Source organism: Strongyloides ratti (assembly GCF_001040885.1).
Source record: "Strongyloides ratti genome assembly S_ratti_ED321, chromosome : 2".
Classification (NCBI taxonomy): domain Eukaryota; kingdom Metazoa; phylum Nematoda; class Chromadorea; order Rhabditida; family Strongyloididae; genus Strongyloides; species Strongyloides ratti.
Window position 1 is genome coordinate 12,023,323 of NC_037308.1, and position 17,245 is coordinate 12,040,567.

The 17,245-nt window shown below is 19.6% G+C and overlaps 8 protein-coding genes across 8 annotated transcripts; 3 read left to right on the forward strand and 5 right to left on the reverse strand.

Annotated features, from left to right (window-relative positions):
• Positions 1 to 388: 388 nt before the first annotated feature.
• SRAE_2000384300 (Hypothetical protein) lies at positions 389 to 1,282 on the forward strand (the record flags this gene model as incomplete). The annotated part of the gene is made up of 1 exon (XM_024655086.1): positions 389 to 1,282. The coding sequence occupies one exon, from the start codon at positions 389 to 391 to the stop codon at positions 1,280 to 1,282; it is 894 nt and encodes a 297-aa protein (XP_024508393.1).
• A 285-nt stretch (positions 1,283 to 1,567) lies between these two features.
• Positions 1,568 to 2,340, reverse strand: SRAE_2000384400 (Hypothetical protein; the record flags this gene model as incomplete). The annotated part of the gene is made up of 3 exons (XM_024655087.1): positions 1,568 to 2,159; positions 2,244 to 2,270; positions 2,330 to 2,340. 3 exons carry the CDS (start codon positions 2,338 to 2,340, stop codon positions 1,568 to 1,570), a joined length of 630 nt encoding a protein of 209 aa, XP_024508394.1.
• Positions 2,341 to 2,514: 174 nt separating this feature from the next.
• Positions 2,515 to 3,856, reverse strand: SRAE_2000384500 (ATP synthase subunit s, mitochondrial; the record flags this gene model as incomplete). Its single annotated transcript, XM_024655088.1, has 2 exons — positions 2,515 to 2,525; positions 3,385 to 3,856. 2 exons carry the CDS (start codon positions 3,854 to 3,856, stop codon positions 2,515 to 2,517), a joined length of 483 nt encoding a protein of 160 aa, XP_024508395.1.
• Positions 3,857 to 4,146: 290 nt separating this feature from the next.
• On the reverse strand, positions 4,147 to 4,971 carry SRAE_2000384600 (Hypothetical protein; the record flags this gene model as incomplete). Its single annotated transcript, XM_024655089.1, has 2 exons — positions 4,147 to 4,281; positions 4,318 to 4,971. The coding sequence occupies 2 exons, from the start codon at positions 4,969 to 4,971 to the stop codon at positions 4,147 to 4,149; spliced, it is 789 nt and encodes a 262-aa protein (XP_024508396.1).
• A 289-nt stretch (positions 4,972 to 5,260) lies between these two features.
• Positions 5,261 to 5,822, reverse strand: SRAE_2000384700 (Protein dpy-30 homolog; the record flags this gene model as incomplete). Its single annotated transcript, XM_024655090.1, has 2 exons — positions 5,261 to 5,485; positions 5,535 to 5,822. The coding sequence occupies 2 exons, from the start codon at positions 5,820 to 5,822 to the stop codon at positions 5,261 to 5,263; spliced, it is 513 nt and encodes a 170-aa protein (XP_024508397.1).
• A 6,291-nt stretch (positions 5,823 to 12,113) lies between these two features.
• Positions 12,114 to 12,685, forward strand: SRAE_2000384800 (Hypothetical protein; the record flags this gene model as incomplete). Its single annotated transcript, XM_024655091.1, has 3 exons — positions 12,114 to 12,168; positions 12,230 to 12,320; positions 12,376 to 12,685. 3 exons carry the CDS (start codon positions 12,114 to 12,116, stop codon positions 12,683 to 12,685), a joined length of 456 nt encoding a protein of 151 aa, XP_024508398.1.
• A 241-nt stretch (positions 12,686 to 12,926) lies between these two features.
• SRAE_2000384900 (Intraflagellar transport protein 20 homolog) lies at positions 12,927 to 13,374 on the forward strand (the record flags this gene model as incomplete). The annotated part of the gene is made up of 2 exons (XM_024655092.1): positions 12,927 to 12,993; positions 13,049 to 13,374. The coding sequence occupies 2 exons, from the start codon at positions 12,927 to 12,929 to the stop codon at positions 13,372 to 13,374; spliced, it is 393 nt and encodes a 130-aa protein (XP_024508399.1).
• A 47-nt stretch (positions 13,375 to 13,421) lies between these two features.
• On the reverse strand, positions 13,422 to 14,140 carry SRAE_2000385000 (Protein stum homolog; the record flags this gene model as incomplete). The annotated part of the gene is made up of 2 exons (XM_024655093.1): positions 13,422 to 14,086; positions 14,134 to 14,140. 2 exons carry the CDS (start codon positions 14,138 to 14,140, stop codon positions 13,422 to 13,424), a joined length of 672 nt encoding a protein of 223 aa, XP_024508400.1.
• Positions 14,141 to 17,245: the final 3,105 nt, after the last annotated feature.

Below are 17,245 nucleotides of genomic sequence, written 5' to 3' on the forward strand. Positions count from 1 at the left end.
TTTGCTTTGGTATAAAAAAGATTATATTTGTTATATAATTACATTATTGTATTTTTAATTTTGTTAAGAAAATATTTTTCTAACTTATTAACGCTAGAGTATACTAATAATACATTTTTATTTTTGTTCATCTCTGCAAAAATAATGGTTTCCTTAAACTGTCTTTATATCTTATTATCGAATAAATATCTTTTACCTAATTAAATATATTGAAATTTTTTATTAGGCATCAATGATTAAAAAAAAAATTCACATATTTTATTATACATTTTAAAATTTAAATTACAAGAAATTATTTTTGTTTAGATGTAAAATTTAAATATGATAATATTATAAATTGTATAAAAAGAATGTATAACTAGAGAATAATATTTCCTTTTCTTCAAAAATGTCACATGGTAGGACATCTTTAAATAAAAGCTCTTTTATTACTACTGAGTTACCTGATATTTTAAAGAACTTATTAAATGTACTTCAACAGGAAGTTGAAGTATCAAATGAATTTCTTGTTGAAATTGAGATAAATGTCAAGAAAAGAGAAACAAAAAAAGATAATTATTATGATGTTGATGTCACTGATAAACCTATCAAAAATAAGAAAAAGAATAAAAAACATAAGAAAACAAGAAAAGATTATTCTAAACTTTCAAAAAAAAAATATAAGAAATATCAGAGTAAGAAGAATCAGAATACTACAGAAAATTCTAATTGTTATACACTTTGCAAAACATTAAGAACACGTTCTAAAGGTAAAAATACCGATGATTATATTAATGATAGTGATGATCGTTACCCAGATGAATCTTTTGAAAATCTTCCAAGTTTAAATGAATCACAACGTCAATTGTTAAGAGCTTTACGGCGTGAACAGACAGAAAAATATAGTAAAAAAGAAAATTTAAAACATAAAAATCATATAGCTGTTCCCTGGAATCCTGATGAAGATTATAATGGATCTTCTTATTTATCTAAATCAAATTTGATATCTAAAACTTCTTCATTTTCTCGTCATTATCCTTATGTTCCTAGAATAAATCGTAAAAAAAATAAGAAAGCAAAAATAAGAGTAACAGAGCATGTTGATTTTGAGGAAAAAAATAATGAAAAAGATATATCTAAAAATGTATCTTCTAAAAAGAAAAAGGGTAAGAAAAAAAATAAAAATGAACGAGGCAACTATGCTAATGTTACAGATGTATTAGAAGAAGAAGATGATAATGTAAAAGAAATTCCTATGAGAAATGAAAATATTTCAGAAGATATGTACAAGATTTTTAAATAAAATAACTTTAATAGATAAAGAAATAGAAAAAAAAAATTCGTTTAATAACTAAATGACATTTAATAGTATTGTGCTATGATAATAGTATTTTTTATAACTACTAAAATTATATATTTCATTTATGAATTTTTTTTTTTTGGAAAACAATAAATATATAAAAATATATATATATATTTGTTCATTATTATAAAATAAAAAGAAGTTAACAAACAATAACGAAAAATTATTTTTATATATTTCTTTAATGCTTAAATATTTTGGTTTGTAAAACAATATGTTTTTATACTAAATTTGTGGAACTAAAATATTAAAATATTGATAATCTGTATAATAAATACTCATAAATTGAAAAAATGCATTGCGGTCATTAAATATGCTTTTAATTACTTCTGATTTTAATTGATTAAACTTATTTATATTATTATTGTTAGCATAAAATTCTTTTATTCTTTTCATTACCAAAACAATTTCTTTTTCCTGAATATTTGTTTTTTGAAATAATTTTTGAAGTTGATTGTTAAACATAATAGGATTAGTATAATTAAACATTTGAAATAAAGTATAATCTTTTTGCATATTACAACGCCAATAATATGGCATAAATTTTCTATCAATTTCATTTGGATTATAAAAATGATTTTGTAAACTCATTAATTTTTTTAAGTTTTTGTACAAATAATTTATAACACACGTAGGACTATTCATACATCCATAACATAAATTTTCTTCTAATTTATTATTATTTTTATGTATACAATTGTTAACAAATGTAGCTGCGAAACGATCTAAAGGGTTTTCGATTATTGAATATAATTTCCATGTCTCATTAAACATATTTCTTTTATTATGGAGAGTAGAAAGAGTCTCTTTTATAAATCTTAAAAAGAATTGAATTAATAAAAAAGAAATGGTTATAAAGTATTAAATGTATATATATATATATTTATAATAAATAACATACTTATCCTGCGCTCCAAAATTCTTTCCACTTCCAAATGCTATTTCAAATAACTCTGGTAACAAAATGTCCTCTGAACAAATAATTACTCTGTTGTCATTCCATATTTTATACCTTGTATTTAAAATGCCATTAAAGTATATTGGTATAAAACTATTTTCTTCAAGTTTATTTCTAACAAACTTATTATTTTGTGACACAGTTAGAAGGTAAATGAAAATGACAAATACACTAATAAATATAGCTACATGGATCTTATTTTGTATATGTTCCATTATTTACATTCTATAAAAAGAACATATAATATATCTTTTTTTTAAAAAAAAAATACGATCATTTAAAGCTAAAATAAACAGGAAAAAATATAATATTTAAAAAATTTCAGTTACATCAAAAGAAATAGAAAAGGAGGAGATTATTTTATTCAAATAAAATTTTTAAAGAGTAACTATGAATCTCTAATTATAGCTTTTAGGGATATCTTCACACAAAAAAAAAACCCTAGGCACCTTTAATAATATAAATATTTTTTAAGATAATTGATATTTTGTAATAAAGTTTTAAAATAAAATATAAATATTTTTTTTTTGTAAATAAGTCAAATTTAATATATGTTCTTCAATAGCTAACAAAACCAATTTAATAACACCAATTTTATGTTTTATTTACTAATTTAATTTATGATTTATTATAACAGTAAATTATATGTTATTTTAAGACAGTCTTATAAAAGACTATATCAATAAATTAAATTTTAACTACTTGTTTAATAGAAATTAAAAGTAAGGCATATTTAATATTTATCAAAAGTTGCAATTAATTGTTAAATATTTTATTAAAGGTAAAAAATATGCCCCATATAAACATTTTCACTAAGCACACTAATATATCATTACTGAAATAAATGTTTTAATTGTCACTACAAAAATATAAAAAGAAAATATAAAAAGAAAAAATAAATGTATTTTGATAAAAATAAATATGTTGTCATTTAAAATTCGTATTTTAGATTATTTATGTATTATCTTACAATTTGGTAATTGTTTCTCCAAGTCAGAAAGTACTTTTTCAAACTTATAAACATTTTTTAGGTCGATTAATTTTAATTCTTCAAGTGCAGTAAATTTCTCTAAATGTATCAAACCGTATTCTGTTATTTTTGGACATTCTGTTAACTGTAATTTTTTCAAAATATTTCCTGCATACATTCCTATATATTCTAATCCACGGTCATGTAAAGTTTTACAGCGAACAAAGTTAACTTCTCTAATGTCTCTTAATCCATTAAAATGTAAACAACCATATCCCGTGATAGAAGCATTAGTTGCATCAATCCAAACTAATTTAACATCGTCATTAAGATCTCTTGGATCTAACTCTGAGGTAGCTCTTATTAAAGCATTGTAATCTTCAAATATATCCGGCATCTTATCAAACTTAATCTTTCCACCACATTTAACAATCCATTCAGCAGCACATCTATCTGGACCAACATCTTTTAAACGTTGCTTATCAACCATGTTAAATCCTTCTAATATCCATTTTAGGCCGGGAAAATTATGAGAAGCTATGCTATTTTTAATTTTTACAAAATTACGTAAAACTTCTTTAACCATAATTATAAAAATATATAATTACGGATAAATTCTTTTTTATTTTTATTATTTTTTTTTAATAACATATGTTAAAAAACACTTTTCTACTTTCTTTTTAAGATTATAATAAATCAAAGACTATAAAGTTTTATAATTATATAAATAATTTATTAATTGTATATTAAGAAGTAATTATATTGTATTTTAAATATTACATATTAAATATTTTTGTTCATTATACATTTATCATAAAAGTATGACTTTTTATGTTTTGGTTAAAGTTTATATTTGATATTTGTATTTTTAAAAGATTATTTCTTAATTAAATCTTTTATTTCTGAATCTTTAAGAAATGAATTATTGCTTTTTATTTCAATTAAAGCCATAAATCCTAATAAATTACCAATTGAGGATAAAGTTTTAGGTGTTAATTCTGTGCATTTAAACTACTTTAATATTAATACGGAAAACATTATACTTACATTTTTAATTTTATTTGTCTTTATCATAAGTTCTCCCGTTTTTGACATAATTAAAAACTTAATACTCCTTTCCTTTTCTTTACCAAAACTTATTGCTTTTATCGTTTTGATATCTGAAATGTAGTTGTCTTTAATAATATCACTAACAAAAGAAGAACTATTAACAGAATTGTAAGGGATAGAAGAATTTTGGTCGTAAACATTTTCAGCTGTTGAATGACTTTTATTTAATTTTTTGAAAAGTTTACTTGTAATCGAAAATTGATAAGAAAAAAAGCATATAATTCCTAGAAGAATTATTATAAAAGCAACAAAGATGTAAACAATCGCAGTTCTAAGCTCCATTAAATTCGAGACAGTTTCACTATAAATTGTTTTATTTTTTTCATTTTTTAATATCATTTTCGGTGAATAATCTTCTCTATCAACATATACAACTCTTCCAGCACTATTTTTTACTTCATATTTATCATCCTCATAAATTGTTATATTTCCTGAAACATGGAAATCGTCGTAAAAATTAAAAGTAAAGACATTGTCATCAATTTTAACAGCAACACTATTTCGCGTACTCCCCAACAATTTCAATTTTTTTAAATGATTACATTGGGACAAAAGAATAAACAAAAATAAAAGTATAGAAAATTTAAACATTATGAGAAATATACCCTTAATTATAATTGTAATTTATCTCACAATGTATAAAAGGTTTTCAAATATTAATATTAAAACAGAGGGAATATTTAAAAATCCATGAAACTAATATTTAAAATACAATATACATTGTTAAATTAATATTTTATCGATAAAATTTAACTTTTCCAATACAGATTTTCTTGTATTTATTATAAATAACATTGTTAATTAAGCACCTCCAAATTTTAATATTAAAAAAATACATCGGTTTTATAGATTCACCACACACCAACATCAAAAGTTTCATTTATTCTGAAGGTTTAGAAACTAATGTTGGATTGTAACGTTCCTTGTTGGAAAGTAAAAAATTAGCCAAAAATTCAATTGGTTGTTCAGGTCTTTCTTTTGCAAGCGCTGAAAGGCCTTGTAGAAGTATTGGGACTACAGTTCTGTCCAAATACATACGGGTTGGAAGTTCCACAAGTTCGCAGGTTTCCTGTTGAGAAGCATTATTAGTTGGTGGTACGTTTTCCTATAAAAAAAATTATGGATTGAATAGTAACTTATACATATTAACCTACATTTTGCATTGAGGTACCATCTGCTAGGGGAGCTTTAGGTGTTTCAGAAATATCCATTTGTTGAGGTTCTTCAGCTTGTGGTGGTGTGGTAATAGAAGATTCCAAATCAGTTATAGCGTTATTAGCACCTTCAAACGGTTGTTGTTGATATGGGGTGCTGGTAGAACTATTGTCACTAAGAGACGCTGTCTGTTCTCCAATACAATTCTCAGTGAGCTGCTGAATTGGTTCCGGTTGGCGGATTATTTCATCTTTAACAATACTAACTTGTTCTCCACCTTCTGACATATTTTATTCTCAAAATGCTGATTGAAAATAAATACCAATACTGAAATGGACATTTTTTATAGGATTATAATAATGAGGAAATAAAGTAAAATAATCTAGTTATACGGAAGAGATAAAGCTATATTATTGAAAAAAAAGCCAATGGGTGGAGATGTAAGTTCAAGAAGACGAAGATGATATGAACCCCCAGCAAAATTACAATGCAAGAGATAAAAAGAAACAATGAAGAAAATGACGAATTTTTTAGTGACTATTAATGAATGTACCATATGAGCGTCTTACCAATAATAATATTTGGCTGAGTCGTGTTAAGATATTTTCTAAGTTTTAATTTTTGGTGCGAAAATATTTTTGTATTTATGATGATATTAAATTGATACTCACCAAAAGTTTTAATTAGAATATTTTTTTTAAAACCTTTTTCCTATAATTTTAAAACATTTTGAGAAAAAAAACAACTAAGAATAATTGATAATACAAAGATAGCTCCATTTTAAACAATTTAAAAATATTCTTTTTTTAGAAAAAAATTTTATCAGATGAACTATGAAAAAATTAAACTATTGCAATAGAATAATCAAAATTTTTAATTCATTATTTTTTAAATAAATATAAATTTTATTATGATTTGAATGTATGTTTAAAAACATAACAGAAATTATTTAATATAATAAAAACTGTAACAAAAATATATTTTATCTATATAAGTTTAATTAAAAGTTTTGAATAAACACATTTTAATAGAATATAACATTCTATTAAAATATCAAAAATAAAATTCTAAAAATAAAATAAAAATAGAATTATTGAAAATGGACTACAATATTAATAAAGAACAAAGTTTAATAATAAATAATTTTCTAACTTTATAACTATGAAAATCACACTTTGAAAAGTGTGAAAATAAACTTTTAAATTATAAAAATATTGCTTATAGAGAAAAAAATTTTAATGCGATTTATTTTTTTTTTTTGTTATTAATCAAATCTAATAATAAATTTTTTTTAAAATTTATTAAAATTGAAACTATTTTTTAATGTTTATTTTTTTTATTTCTTTATCATGTAAGAGTTTATAAAAGTATAACTAAAAAAGTTTTTTTTTTGTATATGATTAATATAATATTTTATATTTTAAAATATGTTTGAAATTTAGATTGCTACAAGGAAAATGCCATAAATTAGTACATTAATATATCTTCTTTATAAGATGATAATGAAAAATTACCATATCTGTTTATTTTTTTTTATTATTAAAAACCACTATATCTTAAAGATATATTATCAACATATTTCTTGTTTGACTTTTTCTTTATTAGAACTGCTTTATTTAATAATTCATCCTTTTGATATTTACAACACAATATTCTTTGATAAAATATGAGAAATGTCAGAAGTATATCAATTGATATATTACAAATTTACAAGTTATGAAAAGGGCATTTTATATTTTAAAATAGGAAAAAAGAAAGGAAAATTTTTAGCTATATTTGACAAGTGATATGTAAAGAAACTTCAAAATAATTGTAAGTTGTGACAGTGCCTCAAAAACTTAAATTAATCCCCATGTCTTTTGTACTTTAAAGCTATTAAAATTAGTTCATCTAACTTTTAAATAACTTTTGCTTCATTTAACATTTTATAATTCATAATATTTAATTTTCTATGCATTTATTATTATATTTTAATTTTCTTTATATCTTTTTACCTTAATAGTAATTAGCATAAAAGTTGAAACTATTAAATAGTTAAATATTTTTACAATTCATTAAAATTTTACCATCTATATGGAGAAGTTTTAACAATGTAAATAGGAATAAATATAATGAAGTAGTTATCTATAGAAGTATCATTGGAATATATACCAAATAAAAGCAACAAAAAAAAAACTCAATATTGTATATGTATAGAAATAATAAATTATAATTTATTTAAACTTTTTTTTATAGTATTTTTTTTTTGTTTTTGATATTTAAACATTATTTTTAAAATTGAAAATTATGAAATAAACAAGATGAATAAAATTAGTAAGTAATCATAGACAATAATAAAACATTTATATAGTTAAAAATTATTTAAGAAATCTTTTATATTTTAGAAAATTGAAGTTATTATGTTATTGTAAGATGATATGGTGGTTGTTATATAGATTGTTATATGTAAATAGTGATAAGATGAAAAAGTATTATTACCAAAGGAAATGAGAAGAGGAAAAGTAAAAAATTTTGATCCTTATCATCACTTTTAATTGAAATGTTATATATGTATGTTAATGAAGATTAAAAGATTAACTATTTGTAAATAAAATAAATTGTTTTATTTCTATTAAATTTTTACACCAATTATTAAGAATCGTTAGTTTTAATTTAAATAAAAATTCAAAACTATTAAACGTTTTTATAAAATGAGTTATAAAAGTGCTTGTTTATCAGTTTCTTTAACATTATGAATAATAAAATATGTTAATACTTTATGTTGTCTATTTAATTAAGTTATATTTTCATTAGAGATAAGTATTAATTTCCCTATGAACTTTGAAATGTTAGTTTATAATTAAACCAATAGCTCATAAGGAAGAATTTATGTTAAAAGTTTTATCATTAAATACTAATATATACCTCTTTTGTCAAATATTATGGTGAAGTAACTTTTCTTTTTTTTTTTTTAATATACATCGAGTAAAAATTAATTCAATCTGTCATTCTTATTACATTTTTATGTGACTTATCTTTTCTTCAATAATTATAAAAGTTTTAAAATAAAAGAAAGCTACATAATAAATGAATGATTAGTTGTCAGTAACTTTTATAATATCTATCCAAAAGTTTTCATTCTAATATCAATTTTGGTGTCATTTTTGAAATTCACCCAAAATTTTTGACAATATTTCCTATAATATATATTATAAAGTGTTTGGTGAGTTATCTTTATTTTAAAATATTACAGAATTTTAATATTTTGATATATGTAAAAAAAATAAATCTAAACATTTATAATAAATTACATTTATTTTTTTTTCTTATCAGAAATATTTTTCATATGTATGGCAAATGTAACATTTTATTTGCTCTTGTATACTTGATAGTATCATCCTTATTTTTATTTAATTAAGAAAATTGACATTTATTTTAAAGAATCTTTGTTTTGTATATGTATATATATAATAAATGCAACACTAACCTGTAATGAAATAATTCATTTCAATAATGGTTATGTAAAATATACTTAAGCAGGCTTTTATGGATGAATCTTGAAGATGAATAATAGTGAATATAATTAAAATATATAGTGACAAGTGTTAGAAAATTTTATTATATTTAATATTATTTGTTTGATAGTAACTTTGAAAAAATTATTTTTCATAATAGGTTGTTAATAAGCGAAATAATTTAATTAGTATATACTTTAATTTAAATGTCTTTATATATGTATATCTTTTTTTTTTAATGTCACTAGTAAAAATTTAGGGAAAATCCACACCCATTTATCTTTATTCTATCATAAAGTTATTCTCTCGAATGATAAAGTTTAATTTTGTTTGAAAGGTTAATTATTCTTTTTTTTTTTTATTTGATAAATTCAAGTATAAATTTTGGTGTATTTATTTATTTTATCCATACAATTTTAAAGATATTTTTTGATTAACATTTCAACTTTTTTATGGATCATTAAATATTTAATTCTATATTTTTTTTATTTTCTTTAAAACTAAATATAGATGTCGTTTTTTTTTTATTTAAAAACATTTTATAAATATCTGAAACATATTATTAGATATATATTAAAAATTTTTATATCAATAAAAAATATGTTAAAGTTTATTGTTATTAAAAAATTTGTTTTAATAAATATGTATAATTTTAGGTGTTTTAACAAATGTTGAGTTAAAAATGTACTAACAATTAAAAAGTACAATTCAACAATTTTTAAAATAGAGTAGAAATATTAGCATCTATAAAATATTTTTATTAAGGTATATACATATAGATAAATGATAAAAGTTATGACGATTTTCTTTTATGCTAACTTTTAATAATTTTTATTTTTTTTTACCAACATTTTTATTCTTTTTATTCTCTTTTTACTATAATGCCAAAATAAATAAAAAAAACTATTTTATATGGACAAATATACTTTTATTGTTATAGTACTTTTTTTCTATCATTGTTATCACATTTCAAATACATAAATTTATTTAGTTTACCAAAAAGGTATTATATCTCACTTGTAAATTATCATAGAAGATTACAATTATAAAATTATTTAAAATTTTTATCAATAGATATAAATGTTTAAAATTGTGTGACTTTCAGAAAAAAAAAAAGAAGTAGATATCTTTATAAAAATATCTTTTGTAAAGAGTAATTAGATCTCATTTTTAATTATTACTTTGTATTAATTATATGGAAGAGTCTATTTAACGATAACGAGTCATTTATTTTTATATACCTATTTATAAAATGAGACATGTTAAGATGAAAAAAAAAATGTAAAAAACTTTATTTACCACTAAGTACTTTTAAAATTATTTTTATATGGTAAAACCTCACAATATATTAAATACTTCATCATTATTAATATTTATCAATTTAGTTATATAATTCATTTTGGATATTTATAAACAAAAACATATTTTTATATACACGTAGATATATTATTATTTTAAGAAATGATTAAAAAATGTCAAATTCTTATATTTATTGGTTCATGTAAGAAAAATTGTAATTAACTGGTAACAGCTTTAAGATAAAAATATAGGCATATTGAATATTTATTTTTTTTATTTATTTATTTTTCTTTTATTTTTTTTTTGAAGTTTGAAAGACAATTAGTCTTTAATTACTTTTTATAATATATTTAAGAGAAATTTAATTATTCATTCAATTATAATTATCACATTACTTAATAATGTATACTTTTAAAATACCTTTTTTTTATTAAAAAAATTTAAATCATCATTATTATAAATGGTAATATTTTTTTTATAAATTTTAAGACTATATATTAAAAAAAATTTTTATTTATTAAAAATGATAAATATGTTTATTGGAATTGCCATCTTTTTTGTTAAGAAGTAAAATTATAAAAATGATTATATTTAATTAATAATAAAATTGACAACATAACAAAAAAGAACTTTTATTAAACAATATTTGTTCAAATATATATATATAGAAGTCTCTTTTTTAAAATCTCTTATTTATCATTTATTACTTCTTGTGTTATGCCTCACATTGTTCTTCTTCTTAAAAAAGACAGAAATATTTAAATGTTATTTGGGTACGATACAAATAAAATAAGATATCATGATATCCAAAAACTTATTTCAGGTTTCGTTACAATTGGATATTAATTCGTCAAACTGTCTATTTTTGTTCTTTTTTACAACAAAACCTACACTTATTATTTTTAAATTTATAGGAGAAGTATAAATTTTATATATGTACAAAATTTTTACATCTAAAAGACTTTATCTTTATTGGAGGAAAATTTTTAAACATCTAATATTTTTATTATCAAATATAATATTTTATTTTATTAAATGTAAAATAAAAAAAAAAGAAATTTCATCTTTAATTTTATAAGTATATAAATTTCTTTTGTTTTATTAATATTTATACATATACATATATATTTATATTATATTCCTTTAATTAAAAGGTATTCAAAAATATATTCTTACCATCTGGATAACATTTATTATTACTTATGAAATAAATTGTTTTTTGTACCAATCACCTTATAACTTAACATTTTAAATAAGTTATTAATATTTTTTATGAAATAAATTAATTATTAAACCATATGTTAAAATTCCAGTAGTATAATAAATAATGTTTTTACACTTATTCACCTAAAATGTTATTTAATAGTAATAATTCTTAAGATTTAAATCAAAAATATTCTATAATATATAGTTTGTTTTATTTTGTTCAAAAAAAAAATATGTATATATAAATTCATTTTTCTACTTTTTTTTTTCTTACATCTAAATATTCATTTAAAAATTTATCAGTAACTTATAAAATATATTTTCAGAAATTTAAAAAAAAAAAACCAGGAGAAAAAAAAAATAATTATCTTGGAAACCTTTGTGATTATTTTTTTAGTAACATATCACGACGACAAAAAAAAGGAAGATACTAAAAATAATGACAAAAAGATTTATCCTTATTTAACACCCAATTTAAATAATATCATATATAATTTATGTCTTATTTTTATTGGAAAATTTTTATTTAAAAAATTTTTTTTTAATACCAAGAAATAGAGAGATAAAATATTAAAAGTAATGGAAAGGATAAATATATTTTTAACTTATGTTCTTTTGTTATTTTTATTCTTAGGTAATTCTATTCAAAATTATTTTTTATTTACTATAAAATAATATATAAAATTTTTTTTTAGAAGGTTTTATTGCTTTAAAATGTTATGAAGGTACAAATTGTGATAAGGATTGTAAGGAGTGTGAAGGATTTGCATGCCTTAAAGTGATCAGGTAATTTTTTAATCAAAAAAAAAAAATTAAAACTATAATAATGATATTTATTTAGGCATGATTTTACATCAAAACAAAATTTTTTTTCAAATCCACGTTATCAGTATGAAAATTCTTTTGAATCTATTGATCTTGATACAGTACCAAAACGAATAGCATATACATGTGTGCCTTATGATGCAAATACGTATGATGATTTATATGAAATACCAAGTTGTAAATCAAATCATTTTGGACATGAATCCTGTATTTGTAATGATAAAAATTTTTGCAACTCCTCATCATTATTAGTAGATAAAATTACAAAAAATTTTGTTATCATTATAAATATATTACTAGTATTTTTATACCATTACGGTTTTTAGAAAATAAAAAAAAAATTATATATTTCTAATAAAAAAATTTTTTATGTTTTTCTTCTGATATTTAAATTGTATAATATTATGTTTTTTTTTTATATAAAAATTTTTTATTAACAAATTTATATTTTTCCAAAAATATTATTATATATTGATGGCAACATTATCAATAAATGTTTGTTGTTGCTATGGAAAGTTTAAATCTTGTAGTAACTTATTATTAAAAACGACAATATTCTATATAATAATGAATGATAATATTGAGGACAATGTTTATATTGATGAACTAAATCGTTTAAAATTAATTAATGCTAGTATGTTTTAAAATTATATTTTATCTTTTTTTTTATATATTTTTTTTTAATTTAGATGTATCAGAATCTTCACAAACATTAAAAAATGAAACATCAGAATTTGTTGTTAAAGTAGATAAATTTTTTGAATCAGCAAAATTTTTAATTGATTCAATGAAAGAATTAGGAAAAACTGTTGACTTAGCTAGACTTAAGGCACTTGAAACAAGAAATGCCTTAAGAAACAGTGATAATGAAAAGTTAAATGAACAACAACAACTGCGTATATTAATACGCCAAAAACAAATTGAATTAGAAAGATTAAAAGATGAGGCTGATAGTTTAAGACAAATAGAATCACAACAAAAAGAATTAAAAGGAAAACTTCAATCCTCTTTATAATTATGAATATAATATAATTATAATTTATTTCTTTTATAAAATTAAATTTATACTTTTTCAATTATTTTACCAGTTTTAGCATTTTTTACTAATGCTTTAACATCTTTTCTATGTAATATTGAATCTTTAGTTAATGCTTCAATAGCAGCTGTAGCTACTGCTTCTTGCCTTCTTTGTTGTAATGCTTCTCTATATTGTATTGAGTGAATGATTATTAAACCACCCCATGCAATTGACCAAAACCATCCAACAAAAAGAAATGTTATTGTAAAAAATTGACTAATACCAACAAGAATATTTATAAGAAGTGATATAAGTTTTCTTCCCTCTTTAAAATTAACTCTTGGTTGACCCATACATAAAACAAAAAAACCTGAAAATATTGTTCCTGTACCTGGTATAACAATATTTAATAATAAACATATTAATGCTACTGGAACAGGAAGAAATGGTATTGCTTCATGCATCATAGTTATATCATTTGTTGGAAGATTAACTTTATCTTCTTTTTTTGTTTCTTTATTTATTTGTTCTTCTTGTGCTGCTAACACAATACCAGTAATATTGAATGCCTGACTTGTTTCCCTAGGGAGGAGTATCCCTTCATTTAAACCATATTCAATTATTTTTGGTAATGCTTTTTGAAGTTTTGACCATCCTCTTATACTTGGAGATTGTGATACTTGATTTTGATCAGAAGATATTGTTAATACTAAAAAAAAAAATATTTATTAAAAATAAAAAAAAAATTAAACTTACCGGACATTATTTTATATATTTTGATAAAAAGTTATACTTATTTTTATCGACAACCAATTTTTGATAGAAAATAATTGTTGTCCAAATTTTTAATGCTTAACATACTCTATTTTACCTACTATAAGACATTATTATTTTTATATATTGTTAAAAAGTAAAAATGTTACCTTACATAATATTGGTCATCAACACATTTTATTTTATTTTTTTTTATACATATTCTTTTTTAATAGTCATGAAAATTATAAAAGAAATAGAAGTAATTAACATTAAATAAAATTACATTTACATCAAAAGCCTCAATATTTTATTAAAAATAATAACAAAAGATATTTTAATTTTTGATTATTAATTAATTATTTTGTCTTTCTTTCAAGCATAAAAATAAAAAAGAAGCATATTTATCAATTAAAAGATTGTAACATAAAGTCTATCAATTTATAAATACAAAAAAAAAATAAGATTATAATATATAATAAAATAATATTTATATTTCCTCTATTAACATGTGTTTTTATAAGAAATAATTTTATTTATCAGAAAAATGATATTCATCTATCTCTAAAGGCAATTATTTTAAAAATGTTTATCAAATATTTTTTTTAAATTTATTAAGAAATAAAATTTGATATTATATATAAATATTATTTTTTAAAAATTTTAATAATATGATTTGTATTTTAAAATAAATAAGTTTCTATATTTATAAGTATAAATTTTTTTTTGTTTTTTTAATTTGTATAAGTAAAGAATATGTTTTAATACTTCATAATTTATTTTATTACTACAATTTTTATCTTAATAAAATAATAAAAAAGATTTTTAAATAAATATGTATTTTTATTTTATTATTAAAAATAAAAAAAAATTTTGTTATTTTAAATTAATATTTTTGATAAATTTGTTAAAATAAAGATGTTACATGTAATTAATTTTTATGATATTTAGTACATAATGTGCTGATATATATTTACTAGGAGTTTAATTTACTAAAATTAATTTATTTGCTGATTTCTTTTGTTAAAATCTTCTAATAACATAAAATAGTTTTCTTTTATGTTTTAATGTATATGTTATATTTCTTCAGACTGTAAAATGTTTTATCTGACAATTGTAATAAAACAACTCATTAACTTTTAGCATTCTTTATTTTCACTTTTTATGTTACTTCATTATCTACTTTAAACTAACAACAACTTCATTAAAGGCAAATTTGCTTCTAATAAAAACCTAAAAACACTTCCGACCTTCCTATTATAACGTGCCAATCATCTAATTATTTTTTTGAATCATTCTTCAACCATATGCCAATATTATTTCCTGAAGTTGAATTATTTTAAACTTTTATATATCATGATAATATATAATATTCCTGATAATTTTAATTTTATTTAACTTATTTTTAATCTTCTTTTTCAGATGGTATTATTTTATATTAAGATAATTATTTAATTTTATATAATTTGCATATATTTAACAAATTCTAAATAATTATTATTTGAAAAAGGAAGGCTGGACTTATATATTATAATACCATATATCTAAGAAATTTTATCTATATACTTTCACTATACTTTATCAATATGATTAATTAATCTAAATACATTTAATACATTTTTTTTCCTATTTTTATTTAAAATTTATATACTGTTATGTAAAAAAAAAAACTAATTTATCAATTGAGTAAGAAAATTTTTTGAATTTTAATTCCAAAGCACAAAAAAATTTCTTACTTATTTATTTTTTTTTATCTTTTTATTTATCATTACATTATATTATATTTTCTTTATATAATTGTTTAAAACCGATTTTATTTTAGTAAAAAATTTTTATTTTTAAAATGAGATATAAAAGTGAGAGTGGTAATAAATTTTATAGAAAATATTTTATTAAATAAATTATAAAATTTTATTTTATCACTTTAATACATTAGTTTAATTGGATTTTTATCAAAAATCTTGATCAAAAATCTTTTAATGAATTTTATTTTTAACTATGAAAATATTATACATATTTAAAAATTTTTTAATTTTTCTTTCTTAATTAATATATCTTAAAAATATAATTTTATATTCATTAGTATACGTAAATAAAATTACTTTTGACATTTACAAGTTAACTTCTTATTGACAGTCTCCAAACAATCTTTGACAGTTACTTCATCAGTAAATCTTTTTAACTTTTAATCATTTATATATAATCTTATATATCTTAGAAAGTTTTCTTTAAAATGATCCTTCCTTCTTCATTTCCTGTTTAAACATTCTCAATCTTCACATTTTTGTTATCTGAGTTCAAGATATTACTTTATAACATATCATATTATATATTTTAATATGCGTAAAAATAAATTTTTTTTTTTAATGTTAAAAATTTTCTATTTTTGTCTAACTAATATCATATTTTTGTTGAGGACACAAAAATATATTAAATAAATATTGTTTAAGAAGGTCAGATAAAGATGAATTTATAAATAAAAATTAAACATGTGCCGCTTTTGATTTATCAAAGTAATACCCTATGGTAAACATTTATATATTAATTTCATTTTCCCTTAATATATATATAAATATATATTTTACTTTCACAATAATAATAAGGATGATTCAGTTGCATTTTTTTTTCTACCCTTTTTTCTAAAAATATTAAAATGAAAATAGATTTTTTTTTTCATTAGTAAATTGTATTTTTATGTAATTAACCGTTAAGTAATATTTAAATAAACTTTTCTTTTTTATTTTATCTTAATGATTATTTGTTTGTTTTTTTTTTTTGTCTTTTTTTTTGGTAGATTTTTTTTTTAAATTTGTAATTATTTTATCGATCAAATGAATAACTAAAATTAGATTTTATTATATATATATAAATTTTCCTTATTTTAAAAATTTAGTTGACAAAATTAGTACTGTAATATAAATATATTTTCTAAAAGTTTTTGTTAAAATTTATTTATTTATATAAAAGATTCTAAACTTCCGTTTTGAAATATTTAATACTAGTTTTTCTATTATCTTTGCTTATCTTCTATTATTATTATTTAAATTATTCAAAGAAAGTTTAATTAGTATTGAATCATATATAAAAATAAATCAAACTAAAAATTAAGAAAAGA